This window comes from Pygocentrus nattereri, chromosome 10, assembly GCF_015220715.1.
Source record: "Pygocentrus nattereri isolate fPygNat1 chromosome 10, fPygNat1.pri, whole genome shotgun sequence".
Classification (NCBI taxonomy): Eukaryota; Metazoa; Chordata; class Actinopteri; order Characiformes; family Serrasalmidae; genus Pygocentrus; species Pygocentrus nattereri.
In genome coordinates, this window is record NC_051220.1 from 43,174,802 (window position 1) to 43,190,218 (window position 15,417).

The window sequence follows — 15,417 nt, forward strand, 5'->3', positions numbered from 1 at the left end:
TCCATGACAGAGGTGTCCTTGAGCAAGACACCTAACCCCCAGCTGCTCCCCGGGCGGCGCGGATAGGGCTGCCCACCGCTCCAGGTAAGTGTGCTCACTGCCCCCTAGTGTGTGTGTGCTCACTAGTGTGTATGTGGCGCTTCACTGCACTGATGGGTTAAATGCGGAGGTGGAATTTCCCCGTTGTGGGACTAATATCGGTCACTTAACTTAAACATTGCTCACTGCCGCCCTCTAAAGGTGATCCAGAGCATTCTCTGCTTTTATTTACTCGCCTTCATTCTAATCCAGCGAACAGAACATGTTCACTTCACACTGCTCCAACACTAACTTGATTTTGAAAGCCAACTAATCAACACTTCGTGTGCAACACCCCGTTAAATGTTTTTCATTTGTTTATATTGTTAATCTGTGTGAAGTTTGTATGCAGGATATTCATATCTCAGATTTGATCTTTATTATACTGTCTATAAAGCAATAAGTAACAAATTAATCTTCAGTACTTTAATAAGGTTAATTACTTTAGTCTCTTCTGGAGTGCCCCGCCATCACTTTGCTGCTGGAACAGTGAATTTCGTGTATTCCCGTTACGGGATTAATAAAGGATCAGCGTATCTTACGGAAAAGTAACTGATCAGCTTATATAACTGTTAAATAACCACGCTCAAGCCCCTGGGCTAAAAGTTTAAAATATTGTGTAATAAACAGGCGGTTTAAACACGGAGACCCTAAACTGGTGATTTTATTAAAGCAAAAGCAAATTAAAACACAACTAGAGGCAGAAACATGATCTGAAACTCAGCAGGAGCCACAAGCAAATATGAAGAGAGCTGATAGTGTAACTTCTGCTGTGCACTAAATAAACAAGCCTTAATCTGGAGGAGGAGGAATAAGAGTCAGCATTCACATCATCATCATCATCAAAGAGAAGTGACAACAAAAAAAAATGTGCCCGTCTAATTTATGACCTCAGTGGAGACCAAGTGTCCATCAACAAAACCCACCCGCCCCCTCGTTTAACTCCAACAGTTCAGTCGAGTCACACTGATCAGAGGCCGAGCTTACAAAAATATATAAAACAAGCAGGAGTAAGAAAATTATTCACAAATATCAAATTTTATTTATAACATACCTAAAAGACTATTTACATTCGCGTCAATTTAGTAGAAATTCACCTTTAAAAACTAAGATCTTTTTTTGGTGTTCAAGTCCCTCAGTGCTCCATACTGTAAACATTACAATAATTTATATAAAACCATCTCCATCTCCCAAATTATATTTATTTCTTTATTTCAAAAAAATCCCCCACTCGTCGTCTCCGTCAGAAAACAGCAGGCGGCGAAGTTCTTGAAAAAGGAAAAGAGGGAAAAACAACAAAAGACTAGTTGAAGCATGTTGGAGGAGGAGGATCGGCAGGGAAGTCGCGGAACATCAGAGCTTCTTCCGCCGAGTGACTGGTTTGGGGAAAATAGCCTCCATCACTCGTTTGCGTCGAAGGTTCATCTTCAGGACGGGCTCGTCTTTCTCCTCGGCCCGTTTCAGCGTCCGAGCGGCCGGCTGGGCCGGACTGGCCAGCGGAGACACCAGATCCACCTCTACGGAAGGAACAGGCTCAGGAGCCGCTTTCGTCCTGTTAGAGAGAAAAAAAAGATTTTAATACATGATTTTCAGAAAATAAAGCAGCTCCAGAGGCCAAACGTGCTCCGGATTTGGGGATTAAAGGGGTTAGCCAGTGGATTCCCAGATTCCACGTCCAGAGGTAGCTTTCCAAAACCAGACACTCTTCTTCTTTGGCTCCTCCTCATGACTCCAAAGCTGGCTCCTGGTCAGGCGTCTGGATTTATGGTACATGAATGCACACTACACCACATTTGACTTGTTTCCCAGCATAAAACATTAAAAATGTCTGATACAAAAATCAAATATTCCATTAAACATCCACCAAAATTTGAATTTAAAAGTTTAGAATCACAGATTTCATCATTCATATAAAATCAACTGCTTTGACATTGTGTGTATAAAATGATCCTATGATGAAACGAATATCTTCAGACAGTGAGGGAAGCTGGAAAGATGACGTTCTGGATGATAAACGGAGCTGTGAGTGATATTTAATAAATCAGTACAGCTTTGAGAATGAACCCGAAACTGGACTGAACTGAACCACAATGACTCGAAATTAAACAGCTCTACAGTATTCACAACAACAAACCCCAAAAAACAAAAAAATGATAGTTTATATAATAACACTAATTCTTTTTAACCATGTTCTAACTTTGTTGTTCCCAAAACACAAAATTGTTCCATTTAGAACCATGAACACTCAAAGAACCTATTGCATAATCATAGGGTTCTTTGCATCATGAAACGGTTCTTCGGATTGATGGAGACAATAGGTGATAGATGGTTCTACATAGCACCAATGTTTTTGGTTCTATTTAGAACTATCGACAGTTTCTAAGAAGAGAGAAGTTTACCTGGTTGTTCTCTTCTTCTTCGTTTTGACCTCTTCAACTTGCACTGCAATGTCATTTGATGGAATCTGGTCCTTTGTTACAAACAAATAAAAATAAGAAAATGGAAGAAATAAATGGATGTGAGCAACAATTATACACAGGATCTGCAATGGTCATAAACCATATTTCATTAAAAAAAATTAAACCAGACGTAAACAGAGATTCAGAGGGTTTGGTGTGAAGTGGTTCAGACGTCTTTACAGTGGTGGTGATGGGAACCAGGCGTCGCCATGACTACAGCACAGATATAGACACTTTATTTACCATCCAGAACCTCCAGAGAACCTACACGAGTCTTCTGAGCTTATATGGAATGTTGATGATGGAAAACAGTGGAAAATCTGGAATATTGAGTTTTCTTTGGGGACTATTTTGCCGCACAGCGCCCTGCATGTCTCCCTCCACCATGAATGGAGTTGAAGTTCTCTAAACTCTCATAAAACAGCATCTCAGTCATCAGGCAGGGAATTCAGAACCAGTTCATGTAGGAACTTTCTGTGAGGAGCTTTTAGAGGGACGTCTGGTTCCCATCACCACCACTGTGAGGAGCTTTTAGAGGGACATCTGGTTCCTATCACCACCACTGGGAACGGTTCTGACTCAGTATGATTATCTAGAACAGAGCGTTTCACACCGAACCACTCAGAACCGCTCTGATTACAGCTTAACTAATTTAAGCAGAGATTTAGAAAATTTAGGAATTTTCTTGTTGTGCTATAAAGTTCTAAGTCCTCACCTCATGATGTTCTTCTGCAAGAGCAGCTGCCCGTCTTGTTCGAGTTACAGGAGGGGACAGCAGCATTTCTGATACACTGATGTCAGTCTTTGCAGAATCCTTTTTCCTTCCTGTAAGATAATAAATCAATCAACAATCAGGAAAAAAAGCAAGATTTAACGATGTGATTAGATCAATAATGTAACTGCTGGCTGAGAACATCTGAAGCATCACCTCTTGTCTGCTGCAGGCTGGATGTAAAGGCAAAGGAGTCCGTCGCAGGTGAGGAATCAGGTTCAGGCACCTTGCTGGCCCATGTTCGTCTAACGTTAGCCTTTTTGGTGGTGTCCTGCGTTTCAGTAGATACCACCTCCGCTGGAATGTCAACACCTTTGTTCTGGTTCTCACTGACCGATTTGGTAGTTCTCCTCTTGGCACGAACTATTTCTGTAACGACTTCACCTTCTTTGGCTCTGTCATCTTGCAGTCTCTCCATCAAGGCGTTAGCCAGTGGATTCGCAGATTCCATATCCTGAGGAGCTTCCAAAACCAGTTGTTCTTTCTTTGGTTCTTCCTCATGACTCCAAAGCTGGCTCCTGGTCAGACGTCTGGAAACGCTCTGGAGCTGAGCTTCATCAACCACAAATGTGAGGTTATTGGCCTTTTCCGCTGTTCCAGCTCTGGTCTTTCTTCTGCTTCTTGGAGGGGTGACCACAGATTGCTTTGGAGCCACTGTATCTTCTGCGGAATCCTTCGGTAAACTCTCCAGAGCCAGGCTCAATCCTCGGGTAGATTTGCGCGTCACCCTGCTGGGACTAGCAGAAGCTTTAGGTGGCTCTTCTGGTGCTTTCCCTTCAGGAACCTCATGCTGAGGCTCTGGAAGGTCAACGGAGGACTTCAGAGCTTTCCTTACGCTCTGTCTAACCTGTGGGACAGCCACGTCGTTGATGACCGATTCCTCCATAGACTGGGCTTCTTCATCGCTGCCCACATTCGTGTTCCTGGTTCTGCGGGTTCCTTTCCTGGTAGTAGCTTTCTGTGGAGTTCTACTTGGACTTGAAGGCTTGGAGGATTTTGTTGAGGGCATCTCCAAACCATGGGGTAATTCAGGTTCTGCTTTTCTTGTACTTCTTCTGGGCGTAACAGGGACCTCAAAGTCTTGCAGCTGTCTGCTGCTCCTTGTGACTCGTCTTGGTGTGGAAGGCACCCTGGACTCTTCATCTGAAAGATCTTTCTCAAAATCAGTGATGAGCAATGGAAACTTAACAGCTTTTTTGCCTCTACGTGAAGGACTTTGCTGCACCGTCTCAGCTTTATTCTGTTTGTCTTCTGCAACCTCATCTCTTGAAGGAGCCTCAGGGTGTTCCTCTGAAGGTTTGAGGGCTTCCTTAAGTTTATCATTCTGTGGTAATGCACCTTCATCACACCTACTAGCATGATCTTCAGCCACAGGAATGACCTCCATACCCGCAGTTGAGAGCTCATGATCTTCTACCGCAACATCTATGTGATGCATGGTTCTGCCATGTGCTTTTTTCTCGTCAGGTACCTTCTCATCATCTTCATCCTCAGCTGAAGCTGAATCTTTAATATCTCCATTCTCACGCCCTTCATTTAGATGTGAATGAGCCCCTTTTTCTCCAGCAGAAGCCGATTCTAGCATTTGCATGGGTTTCATTTCAAGCACCTCTAGTCTGTCAGGCTGCTCAACATGTGGTGCAGCCAGGACAACAGGTTCAGCCTCTGCCGTTGGTAGATCCTCCATTTTTTCCATAAGCTCATGAGGAACTTCAGTATACTCTACGCAGAGGACATCTGGGTTGGCAACTGGTTGGCACTCTATATGTTCAGGGTGCTGTGTGATCTCATTGCTGGGTTTCTCTTCTGAAGCAACTTTTTCTTCCTCTTCATCTCCAGCATCAAGTATAAGTGAGAAAGTACTGGAGCCTCCAGGGAGCGGTTCCTCTGGTTCCTCGCTTGCAAGAGCATGCAGAGCTCCTCCATCCAGAATCTCCTGGTGCTCAGCGGCCAGCTCGAGAGGAACCAGGAGGGTGGTGGAAGGCTTTAGTTCAGTGAAACACACAGGGACATCAGCATCCTCATCCAGGTCTGCAGGTGCCAAACCAACCATCACCACCTCTCCCTCTCCATCGTCCTGTTCCATCACTCCGTCCATCATCTGATCAAAACAATGAAGGGAAAAAAAAACCTAAGTCTCAAACATTAGCTGTGTTTCTATTGACTATTTGCACAAATGATGAGCTGTAAAACGAAGACAGAAAAAACTTGGGTTTGTGCTTCTTGTAAGAGGCACAGAGAAATCTGTCATGACGCTAAATTCAGACAAGTCTGTGACATTTCAGATATCTACAAAGATTTTAGCTCAAGATCTACGGAAAAGGGTTTGTCGAGATTCCTAACATTACTATTTCCAGTCTACACTGCCAAAATTTTATAAGCGTTAAAATTATTTTTCATAAAAACGACTTTGGATGGAATCTATCGCCAACAAAGTAAACTAGAAAAAAGGTTTAATGTTCCCAGGACCTTCTCAAAGGCATAAACATCTTGAAACATTTCACATATGGTTCATGTCATAATAAAAAGTAGGGACAACTATTATTATGATTGTACACTCTTGTTCTTGGGAAGGAAAATAAATATAAAAAAACAATTGCCATTTTTTGGGGGGCAGTGAAAGAATAACCATGTAATTCACAAAGTTCAACACAAGACTTGCCTTCAGTTGTGCATCAGAGCCGACGAGCGACAGCACCGCGGTGGTCTGCTCTTGGAGGAACTGCTCGTGGGGTGGAAGCTCCTCCAGGTACACTGCAGGCTGGTGCTGCCTGCCATTGCCTTCAACTTCCTCTATAATCTCCACTTCACTTCCTGAGTCTTCCTCCTCTTCATCTTCACCAGATTCCTCTTCAGAGTCTGCACTGGACAGTTCGTCACTGTCGTTCAGGCTGACCACAGCTGTGGAGGAACATGGACATTAACTTGTGGTTCTCGTATCATGCATTCTCTTAAAGGAAAGCTCAAAAATATAAAAATAACAGTACACAAATGCTGACTAACTGGACAGGTGGTAGACTTGGCAATGAAACACATTACAATCCAACTTTTTTTAATACTGACTAGGCATATTAGAGACATATTGGATAAAATGATTACCTGGCTGAATTACCGCTATTTCAGTACATTCGATCGTATGTATCTTTTATGCTATAAACTTGGAAGAGGAAGAACTCTAGCCATTCACTCACAACAGCAGCTATTTTAAGTTTTGCATTTACGGAAAGTAAAAAAGGCCACGACTTTGAAGTAACAAGAAGAGATTGTGCAAATCCTCTGCAGCGTAGAACTGGTTAGTCACAATATCACATTGGGATTTTTGGGATACCGAGCAACCCCACGACTGAGGAAAGGAAATTCTTACACTGAGACTCTGAGGTTGCAGCTTCAGAAGAGGTGGCCGATTTTTGTGTGTTGGCAGCCGGAGCATCTACATCATCCACGGCCGATGGCTCAGACTCGGATTCCTTTAAACCATCAGGCTCACTGTGTGGAGGAGACATTGAGTGAATGCAGGTCTAGTCAGGAATAACAGCGAAAACTGAAATTGTGTGTCACTTGTGGTACCTGTTGAAAGATGTCCAGGTTTCTGATGGGTCTTTACTGCCAGACCGGGTCAGCGGTGGTGACAAGTCGTTACCAAATAAATGACGATCCACGTAATCATCCAGGTCTGAAAGCAGACAGTCTCAAATAACCAATGGGTTTGCAAGCGATCTAAAAAAAAGCAAGTGAACTACAACACTGGCGGCTACTGCAGTCTTTAGACAGCGTGCTGTTTGCACCTTTAGACTGTGTGCAGTAGCCTTTAGACAGTGGGCGGTAGGCCTTAGACGACAGTGGGCGGTAGGCTTTAGACGACGACGGCTGCGGTAGGCTTTAGACAATGTGCATAAGTCCTTTGGTAAAATGTAAGTTGCAACTCTACACTGCCCTCTGCTGTTCAGGCAGCTCATGGTTCTTGAGAATGTATAAAGCCAATTTGAATATCGGAAATCTTCACAGACTACTTGATTACTAAACTTTAATGACTACCTCACCCCTGACTCGCTAACAGGGCCCACGTTTTAAAATATACATTAACATAAATGATTCCCTTATGTACTCACCGGACGTCTCCATGGCCTCTGCTTTACGCTCCACCTTGCCAGCAATCTCTACAGCGTCTTCTGCCCCAGTTTCATGGTTTTCCAACTCTTCAGCAAAAGGTTCACTGACTGGTTCACCTGCTGGTTCTTGAGGAGACTCCAACTCTCTGGACGGTAGCACTGAAGGGCTTTCACAGATTGGTTCTGTATCAATGGTGGACGCTTCGGTGACCGGTTGCTGTAGTCCAGGCTCAGAGTCTTCGATTACAGTCAACTCTGGAGGCTCATTGATGAGCTCCTCAGCCCTGGTGGAGGGCTCACAGACAGATTCTTGTGGTTCTGGCTCTGCTTCCTTGATCAACGCTGGTTCCTCATGCACTGCTTTGTCCTGGTTTGATTCTTTGACAACTTCAGGGTGATGATTCAGCACCTCGTCCAGCAAAGGTTCAGAGCTAGGTTTTTCCACATGAGGTACAGGCATGAAATCTTTATGTAAATCCTGTGTGTGGCCCTTTTCCTTGCTCTGTTCTTCATCTTTAACTCTACTGGCATCCAGCTGCCCCTGAACTTCAGAAGTATTCTCTTGAGACTTCTCTTCTGTGCTTTCTTCGGCAGGCTGAGATGCAGCAGGTGCGTCATTAGCCAAGGTTCGGACTGATTCTGCAGCTCTTGGGAATCTAATAACCACCTCCTCGTCCACACTGGTTTCCACCACCAGCTGGCGCTCCTGCCTCTGCTTTTCAGAGTCTCCAGGAGAAAGAGCATCGTGGAACTCAAGAGTCGTATCTGACTGGATCGAGACCTCGCTTGTCTCCTGGCCCAGACTAGGCCTCCGCTGCAGCGTGGGCAGGACCTGTCTGGGGTCCTGTGTTTGAAGCTCTTTAACAGGGGAGCTGCTCTCAGATTCCACCTTCTGCCCTGGTTTCTCCTTCTCTTCCAAGGAAGGCTCTTTCTCATCATCCTCTTCTTCTCCAGAATGCTCACTCCAATGCTCAACACCTACCTCTGGTGGTAGGACTGGTCTCTTGAGCTGGCCAATTTCAGTATCTGCAGCAAGCTGCAAAAGATCCACAGCAGACAGGAATATAATGGTGCATTCTGGTGCACAAAACTCAAAAATATTGAATAAATTGTACTTTTCCAGTATGTTAAACTAAAAAAAAAGCCATGGTTAAAGATTCACTGCCTGTAGAAGATTACGTTAACTTGCAATTAGAAAATTAACAAATCATTAGACCTGGGTGTCAAAACTCTGATAACTACCTATTGCTCGTTTATTTGACCATTTATTGAAATGCTTATCATGGCTATACTGCGTCTTATATTGACTTCTTGAATAAAGAACGTTACTGCTTTGAATTTAAAGCTCTAATCTACACAATTAAGTAAAGCAGCAGTCACATTACATATTTGCAGTTCACATTGTGAAATGAGCAAAGACCAGCAATAAAAAAAACAATCAATAAAATTTGCAAAACCGTAATCACCAACGACATACGTGAACAAAACTTTATCCTCATGGGAATGCGCAGCTGCACACTGATGTGGAGTAATTAAGTGGGGTGAACTGTGTGCAGCTGCAGTTAGCCAGGGAGCTAACATTGCATTTAACAAGACAGCCGACTCGTCCATTACAAACAATAAAAGCACTGAAGTAAAGAAAATCAGTCTCCTGAATGACGGCATATCAGTGCTTCGGTCGTGTGTTAACAGTCATGGGGAAGAAATGTTCGCGCTTAAACGACACAAACCAGCCTTCTGAGTTCAACGCCACCAAAGCAGCAGCACAATTGGTCGATGATGCAGATTCTCACGTCAAAGTCCACTAAAGTCCACCTGATGTGACGGTCGCCTGCAAAACTGGCGAAAACGTGGAGGCAAACGCAAAAGTGACTGGGCCTTAACAGATAGTGTTAACGATCAAAAAGTCCCCAAAACAAAGACCATTTATGTCAACATACTCAACTAACCTCTACTAACAAAGTAAGAACAGAGCACCGAGCTGTTTGTGAACATGGTTATTTACGAGCTTTATTAACATGACTATTATAAGGTGTTGTATTTCAACATTATACGCAGTGAACGCTACTGCCTCTGAGCTGTGCTTTGAGCATAAGCCTCCAAAAACAAACAATTAGTACAACGAGCTCTGTGTTGGGACCCTTCTGAGAAGGCCACCACCTGTAAAGATATAGAGAACATTTAGTTTTACCCCATTACGCCAGTGGACAGAGCTCTTGGGCAGCTCCGGGGTCCCTGCCTCCTCCATGAAGGTGATCCGGCTCTCTTTGGGGCGTAACGGGGGCGTCACGGATCGCCCAGGTGAGGCAGAGGGGGTTCCCAAAGGCGTGGGGCGCAGGCTGCTCCTCAGGATGGACTGGGGGGTGAAGGACGAGAACACTGGAGCCGACGCAGCCAAAGCTCGAGCTCTCTATCGGGGAGAAAGAGGACCGATATTAACAGGGACATAAATTAGAAGTACATTATAAATCCATTTAATCTACTCTTCTCTTTTTAAAACAGAATCTCACCAAATCAAAACAGTAACCGTCACTATGCTCGCAGTAAACTCAGCCTTTACAGCAGTGCCACAACATCTAGTGAGATTTTTCGGTTTAAAAACTAGAACTGCCTTCTGATGACGCATCCTGGAGGAGGGAGGGACGTACGTTGAAGACCTCTGTGGTGGATCCATGAGGGCAGGACGTTTGAAACGGCTTTGTTGTCAGCTGGCAGATGCTGAAGACGGCGAGATGGCTAACATCACGGCTAGGAAGCTGAAGCGCTATATTAGCCCTGTAGCTCATTGGCTACTGTGGGGACGTTTCCCCATTTGGTGTATGATGTATTTGCATAATGTATGCTGGGTACCGTAGTGAGAGAACACTGATGGATTAAAACTGAGACAAGTTCTGTCAAAGTAACGAGGCTTAAAGATGTAACGCTAAATAAAATGAGAAATATTTCAAATAAATAAATTATAAAACTTCACGGCTTCACAAAAGCAGCCAAGGCTGAATTCCAGAGCGTCTCCACTACAATAACAGAAACCACCTTGTTTTTTAAAGCAAAGCTTGCAGGTGTCGATTTCTAGTCTAGCAGTCTAAAGTTTCTCCAGTAGGGGCGCTACTAGCACAAGTCTTGGTCCCACTTTATATTAATGTTAGAGTATTTAATTAATATGTAGTATGTAATTAATATTACAGCGGTATGTCCTGTGTAATTACATGCATATTAACTTGCCTCTTGTAATTACAAAAGTGCTTCTTTTTGATACACCACAGATCAGATTTCTTTTTTTTTTTACACATATTACATTTGTTTTACATAATTACTGTGGAATACCTGTTGTAACAAGGTAACTAATCAGGTGACTAATTGCCATTCTATAATTACCACTCTGTAATTGCACTGTACTTATATAACAACTAAAGCTGACAAGTGCAACTGCATAAGGTGTACTTCTGTAAGCCATCCGTAACAGTGACTACAGCATTAGCAGGTACACTGGTGTTGAATATGTTCACATATAACTAGTTATTAGACACGCTATACAGAACCAAGTCTCTTTAGCGCCCGTCACTTAGAGAAGAAACAGCCACGAACCCACACCAGCAGAACCTAACCACCACGTGAAAACAGTAGCCACTGAGGCGAGAAAGCCAAAAGATCTCAACTCGATCTGTATTACGGCGACTTTCATCAACTTATTTAATGAAAATCTTTAAATGTGAAAATGTAGCGGGTTAAAGAAGAACAGGACCGTGTTGGAGCTCCACAAGTCTTGTGCTGACCAGCGCATGAGCCTGAAGAAAACGGTGATGAAACTCTGCTTAGCGTTATTACCGTCACGATTTTGACCAAAGCCAGAAGAAAATGACACATTTCATACGCTGGTCTTAGAACAGGACGCCCCTGTGAGAACACTGCTGCTGACGGGTAAAGAACAGAATCTAACGAGGCTCAAAACGTGTTATTTTACGTTATAAACTACCAACTCAAACAAAGCACACACACAAACACACTTCAGATGGTTCCTGAAGGGATCATTAGTACAGAAAACGGTTCTATACAGAACCATGAGCACTCAAAGAATCCTCTGCATGATGAAACTGTTCTCTACCTCCCCAAAGGGTTCTTCAGATTGATGGAGAATGTGTTGTATATGGTTCTACATAGCACAAAAAGGGCTCTTCTATTGTTATGATGTCAAGCTTGTTACAATAGAAGAACCGTTTTTGGTGCTTTACAGAACCATTTTCAAAAAGGTCCTGTCCAGAACCATCTACAACACATTGTCCATCAGTTTGAAGAACCATTTAAATCACACAAACAGTGTTCATGGTTGTATATAGAACCATTTTCTCTACTGAAGAACCCTTAAAAGAACCATATTTAAGTGTGTAGAAATATACCCAACACTTCAGTGTCCGTTCATCAATCCTCTGATTAAACAGACCAATGAGCGTCTCCACAGTGATGTCAACTGCGCTGTGAAAGTGCCCAACAGTGAAGGCAGCACTGAGCTTCTCTAACACCGTGATGGGAAACAGAAGCACACAGAGGACACGCATGCATAACACCCCCGGACCGTAAGAGGACGTCACACAGCCTCCGAACGCACCATCAGTGAGATTAAAGGTTCTTCAGCGGTTAAATCGGCAGCGGCTGATCACTAAAGTGAAAGACTTTACCTTGACCACCTGTGGGGTCTGCAGCAGACTGAGCTCAGGAGCTTTGGTGATGCTCTTCGGTGCGACCCATGAGCTGATGGATCTGGGCGGCGTCCCCTGAGTCCGAGACGCCTCTGGAGACGTTTGGGAAGACGGCTGCACCACCAGATCAAAAAGCCTGTAAACCGAGTCAAAGATCCGGACAGGACGTTTTTAATAAAACAAGATTTATCAAAACAGACCTGAACCAATCAGAGAGAGGAGATCCCTCCAGGAGGTTTTACCTCGACATCCGCTTGGTCAGCATGTTGATCGGGGTTCCCACGAAGGCCTCGGGTACGTGTAAGGTTGGAGGATTTGGACTGGGTACCAGCACCTCTGGCTCTCTGGGGCTGAAAGACAAAACGTCACCGTGATGATTTTCCTTCATTATGCCAATTTCTTGGAAAGGATCATTAACGGACAGCTTGGACGACCGTTCAGACAGTTAGAAGCTGCACAGCTACTGTGATGAAAGCATCACTGGGATTCAAAATTAGTTACTGAGCCTCAACTTGAAGCTCACATTTCCTCCTGATGCCAACAGAATTACTATACAATCACTGCCATCGACACTCTTGGTTCCACAGAAAAAGGAATGGTTGTGTTTAGAGCCACGAGTTCTTTGAAGAGCCACCTCATGCTTGAAAGGTTCTTTGCATGGTTCTTTTTGAAAACGGTTCTATACAGCACCAAACAGGGAGCTTCTACTGCCATCGCAACAACAGAAGGTGCTGTACAGAACCACAGACAACAACTTCTCCACCAACCTGAAGAACATTTTAAGCACACAGATGTTTCCTTAGCACAGAAAACAGATCTATATAGAACCATGAACACACCAACTCACTGCGTTGATAAGTTGTTTAGACTGATGGAGAAATGTGCTGTATATGGTTCTACAGAGCACCGAAAAAGGGTTCTCCTATTGTTACTGAGGTCAAATCTATAAGAATAGAAGAACAGAAGAATTCATGATGCAAAGAACAGTTCATGGTTGTACATAGAACCATTTTCTTTACTAAGGAACCTAAAAAAACAACATCTTTTAAAGTGTGTAATTTGAACTTATGGTTCTAAACGGAACCATCTTAAAAAGAACCCTTTTTAAGAGAGTAGGCTAGCTTTTAAACAAATGATGATTTAAAATAATAAATAAATAATTTAAAACAACTACAGTCTGCAGAGACGTCATGCAACAACATTTACATGCAGATTTACATCCAACTGACGACCGTTCTGGATAAATTGAGAGCATCTCTCATGTAGCATATTTTGGAACAAACTATATATTATAATTCCTATTAAGGAAAAAAAAAAAAAAAAAAGAAAAAAAAAAAAAAGGTAAAGCAACTTAAAACTAGAATAATTAAATTTCTATGACTTAATTATTCTAATCAATTTGAATTAGATTTTTACTTTAATTATTCATCTCATTTAAAATCTACTGTTATAATCGTTTTTAATTTCTATTCTCCTTCACTTTTACGTTTTTCTATTCCCATTATTTTACTTTTTAAATAGCTGTATTTTATCATTTGTAAAGCACTTTGACAGCAGTGCATGAAAGGTGCGATATGAATAAACTTGCCTTGTCTATTTTCCATAATAGCTGCACTTAAATGATTGTGATATACAGCAGCATCAATCGCCCAAAGCTAGTCAACGACTAAACTCAGTCCTTACCAACACCTAAAGCTCATATCACTCACAGCTGAATGAGACCAGCACGGAAAATATCGAACGGAAAACAAACGTGACTCGTTACATACCTTCACTATTATGGAATTATTGATAAATATTAGAATATACTAAAAACCCGATTACCCAATTTCTCAGTCTCAGGAAAAATAAATAAACCTACAAAATTAAAAACTAACAGGACTTAGAAAAACCACACAAAAGCTTCAGTACAGGGAAACGGTGTGACGTCTACACGTCTGAAAAGACGCCCACCTCTTCTGAGGAGAAGGCTCAGGTGTGGCGTCTTTGCCAACCCACACTTCCTCAATCTTGGTGAGGACGTTTTTGATGAAGGCCGCTCGGGTCAGTACGGTCTCAGTAGCAGATCGTTTAGCCACGGTTGATAATGGCTGAGGCCTCGACACTGGAATAAAGAACAAAAACAGACACTAAACACAAAGTCGAATACCTGGAACTGGACATGGTGATGACTGAACTGGGGCTGCACAGTGTGGTCAAAAATCCATTCCTGATATTTCTCATATCATTAAATATCAACAATTACTGATACTGCTGATTTGTGATGACTACATATATTCCTAAATGTTCAATGTGTCGAAAAAAAGTAAATAAAATGAACAATAAACAAAAATCCATCCATCCATCCATCCATCCATCCATCCATCCAGTAAAGTCTACACTTTGAGGACCCCTTTACATCTTTTACTCCATGTAATGTCAATGAAGAGTTAACGCCGGCCACTGTATAGCCATCACTGCTACCTACAAACAGCTAGTGCTGCCAACTATCCTGCCCACTGTGCTGTCCTGAGTGAATGGATAGACTTCTCCTCCTTCCTCGTCTAGAGTGTATAAGACACACAGTGCCTCCTAGTGTACCGAAGTAGCAGCTGCTCAATTCAAGCTAATATCGGGATATCAATACACCCAAAGACAAATCAACACACCCAAAAATAAACCAAACGACAACAAGACTGATTTTGATCATTTTCATTACATCATCATCAACCAAGCTCATCAGGTGTATCATCTTCACTCAGGCTTGCCTTCATGCAGTTCACCAGTCTGTAACCTGCTTGGCGGTCGCAGGACGAGGGCACATGTTTGGGGACAACAAACATTTGGTGCTGGATTGCGGCAAAACAACTCCCTCTAAACTCCTCTAGTCCGCGCTCTTTGAATGTTAGGAGTACAATCAGTAACACAAGCAATGAGGCACTGGGCTGGTTTAGAAACCACACACAGTCTGCTGTCTTGGCTTGTGGCTACACTGCAGGGCCGCCCACGAACACTGTCCACTTTACGAGGAAATGGGGAAAAATGACAATTTACCCAATTTTAACATATTAAGCTCATCGTTATCAATGAAAACAACCAAAATAAACACTGCCCAGCACTACTCTGTACATAGGGAATCGTGTGTGTGTACCTTCTCTGAGGATGGTGGTGGGGTGCTGGTACGGTTTGGCCCGCTCAATGGCTAGTTTCCGCTGCGCTCGGGGCAGAACCTTCCCATACTGGTTCAGGATGGAGTTCCTGGTGTTTGATCTTTCCTTCATTTTAGGATCTCGATCAGCCTGAAGGATGAAATCACCACAGACATC

At 43.1% G+C, this 15,417-nt stretch overlaps 1 protein-coding gene across 1 annotated transcript in view; it reads right to left on the reverse strand.

Annotated features, from left to right (window-relative positions):
* Positions 1 to 724: 724 nt before the first annotated feature.
* ahctf1 (AT hook containing transcription factor 1) overlaps positions 725 to 15,417 on the reverse strand; it is a 42,822-nt gene continuing 28,129 nt past the window's right edge. Inside the window, exons 24-36 of the mRNA XM_037541970.1 lie at positions 15,243 to 15,390; positions 14,066 to 14,216; positions 12,355 to 12,462; positions 12,092 to 12,248; positions 9,610 to 9,828; positions 7,419 to 8,454; positions 6,877 to 6,982; positions 6,674 to 6,795; positions 5,972 to 6,210; positions 3,466 to 5,410; positions 3,253 to 3,362; positions 2,478 to 2,548; positions 725 to 1,630 (exon numbers count right to left, since the gene is read on the reverse strand). Coding sequence (XP_037397867.1) covers positions 1,432 to 1,630; positions 2,478 to 2,548; positions 3,253 to 3,362; positions 3,466 to 5,410; positions 5,972 to 6,210; positions 6,674 to 6,795; positions 6,877 to 6,982; positions 7,419 to 8,454; positions 9,610 to 9,828; positions 12,092 to 12,248; positions 12,355 to 12,462; positions 14,066 to 14,216; positions 15,243 to 15,390 — 4,611 coding nt within the window. The 3' untranslated portion in view covers positions 725 to 1,431. The remainder of the gene's footprint in view (positions 1,631 to 2,477; positions 2,549 to 3,252; positions 3,363 to 3,465; positions 5,411 to 5,971; positions 6,211 to 6,673; positions 6,796 to 6,876; positions 6,983 to 7,418; positions 8,455 to 9,609; positions 9,829 to 12,091; positions 12,249 to 12,354; positions 12,463 to 14,065; positions 14,217 to 15,242; positions 15,391 to 15,417) is intronic.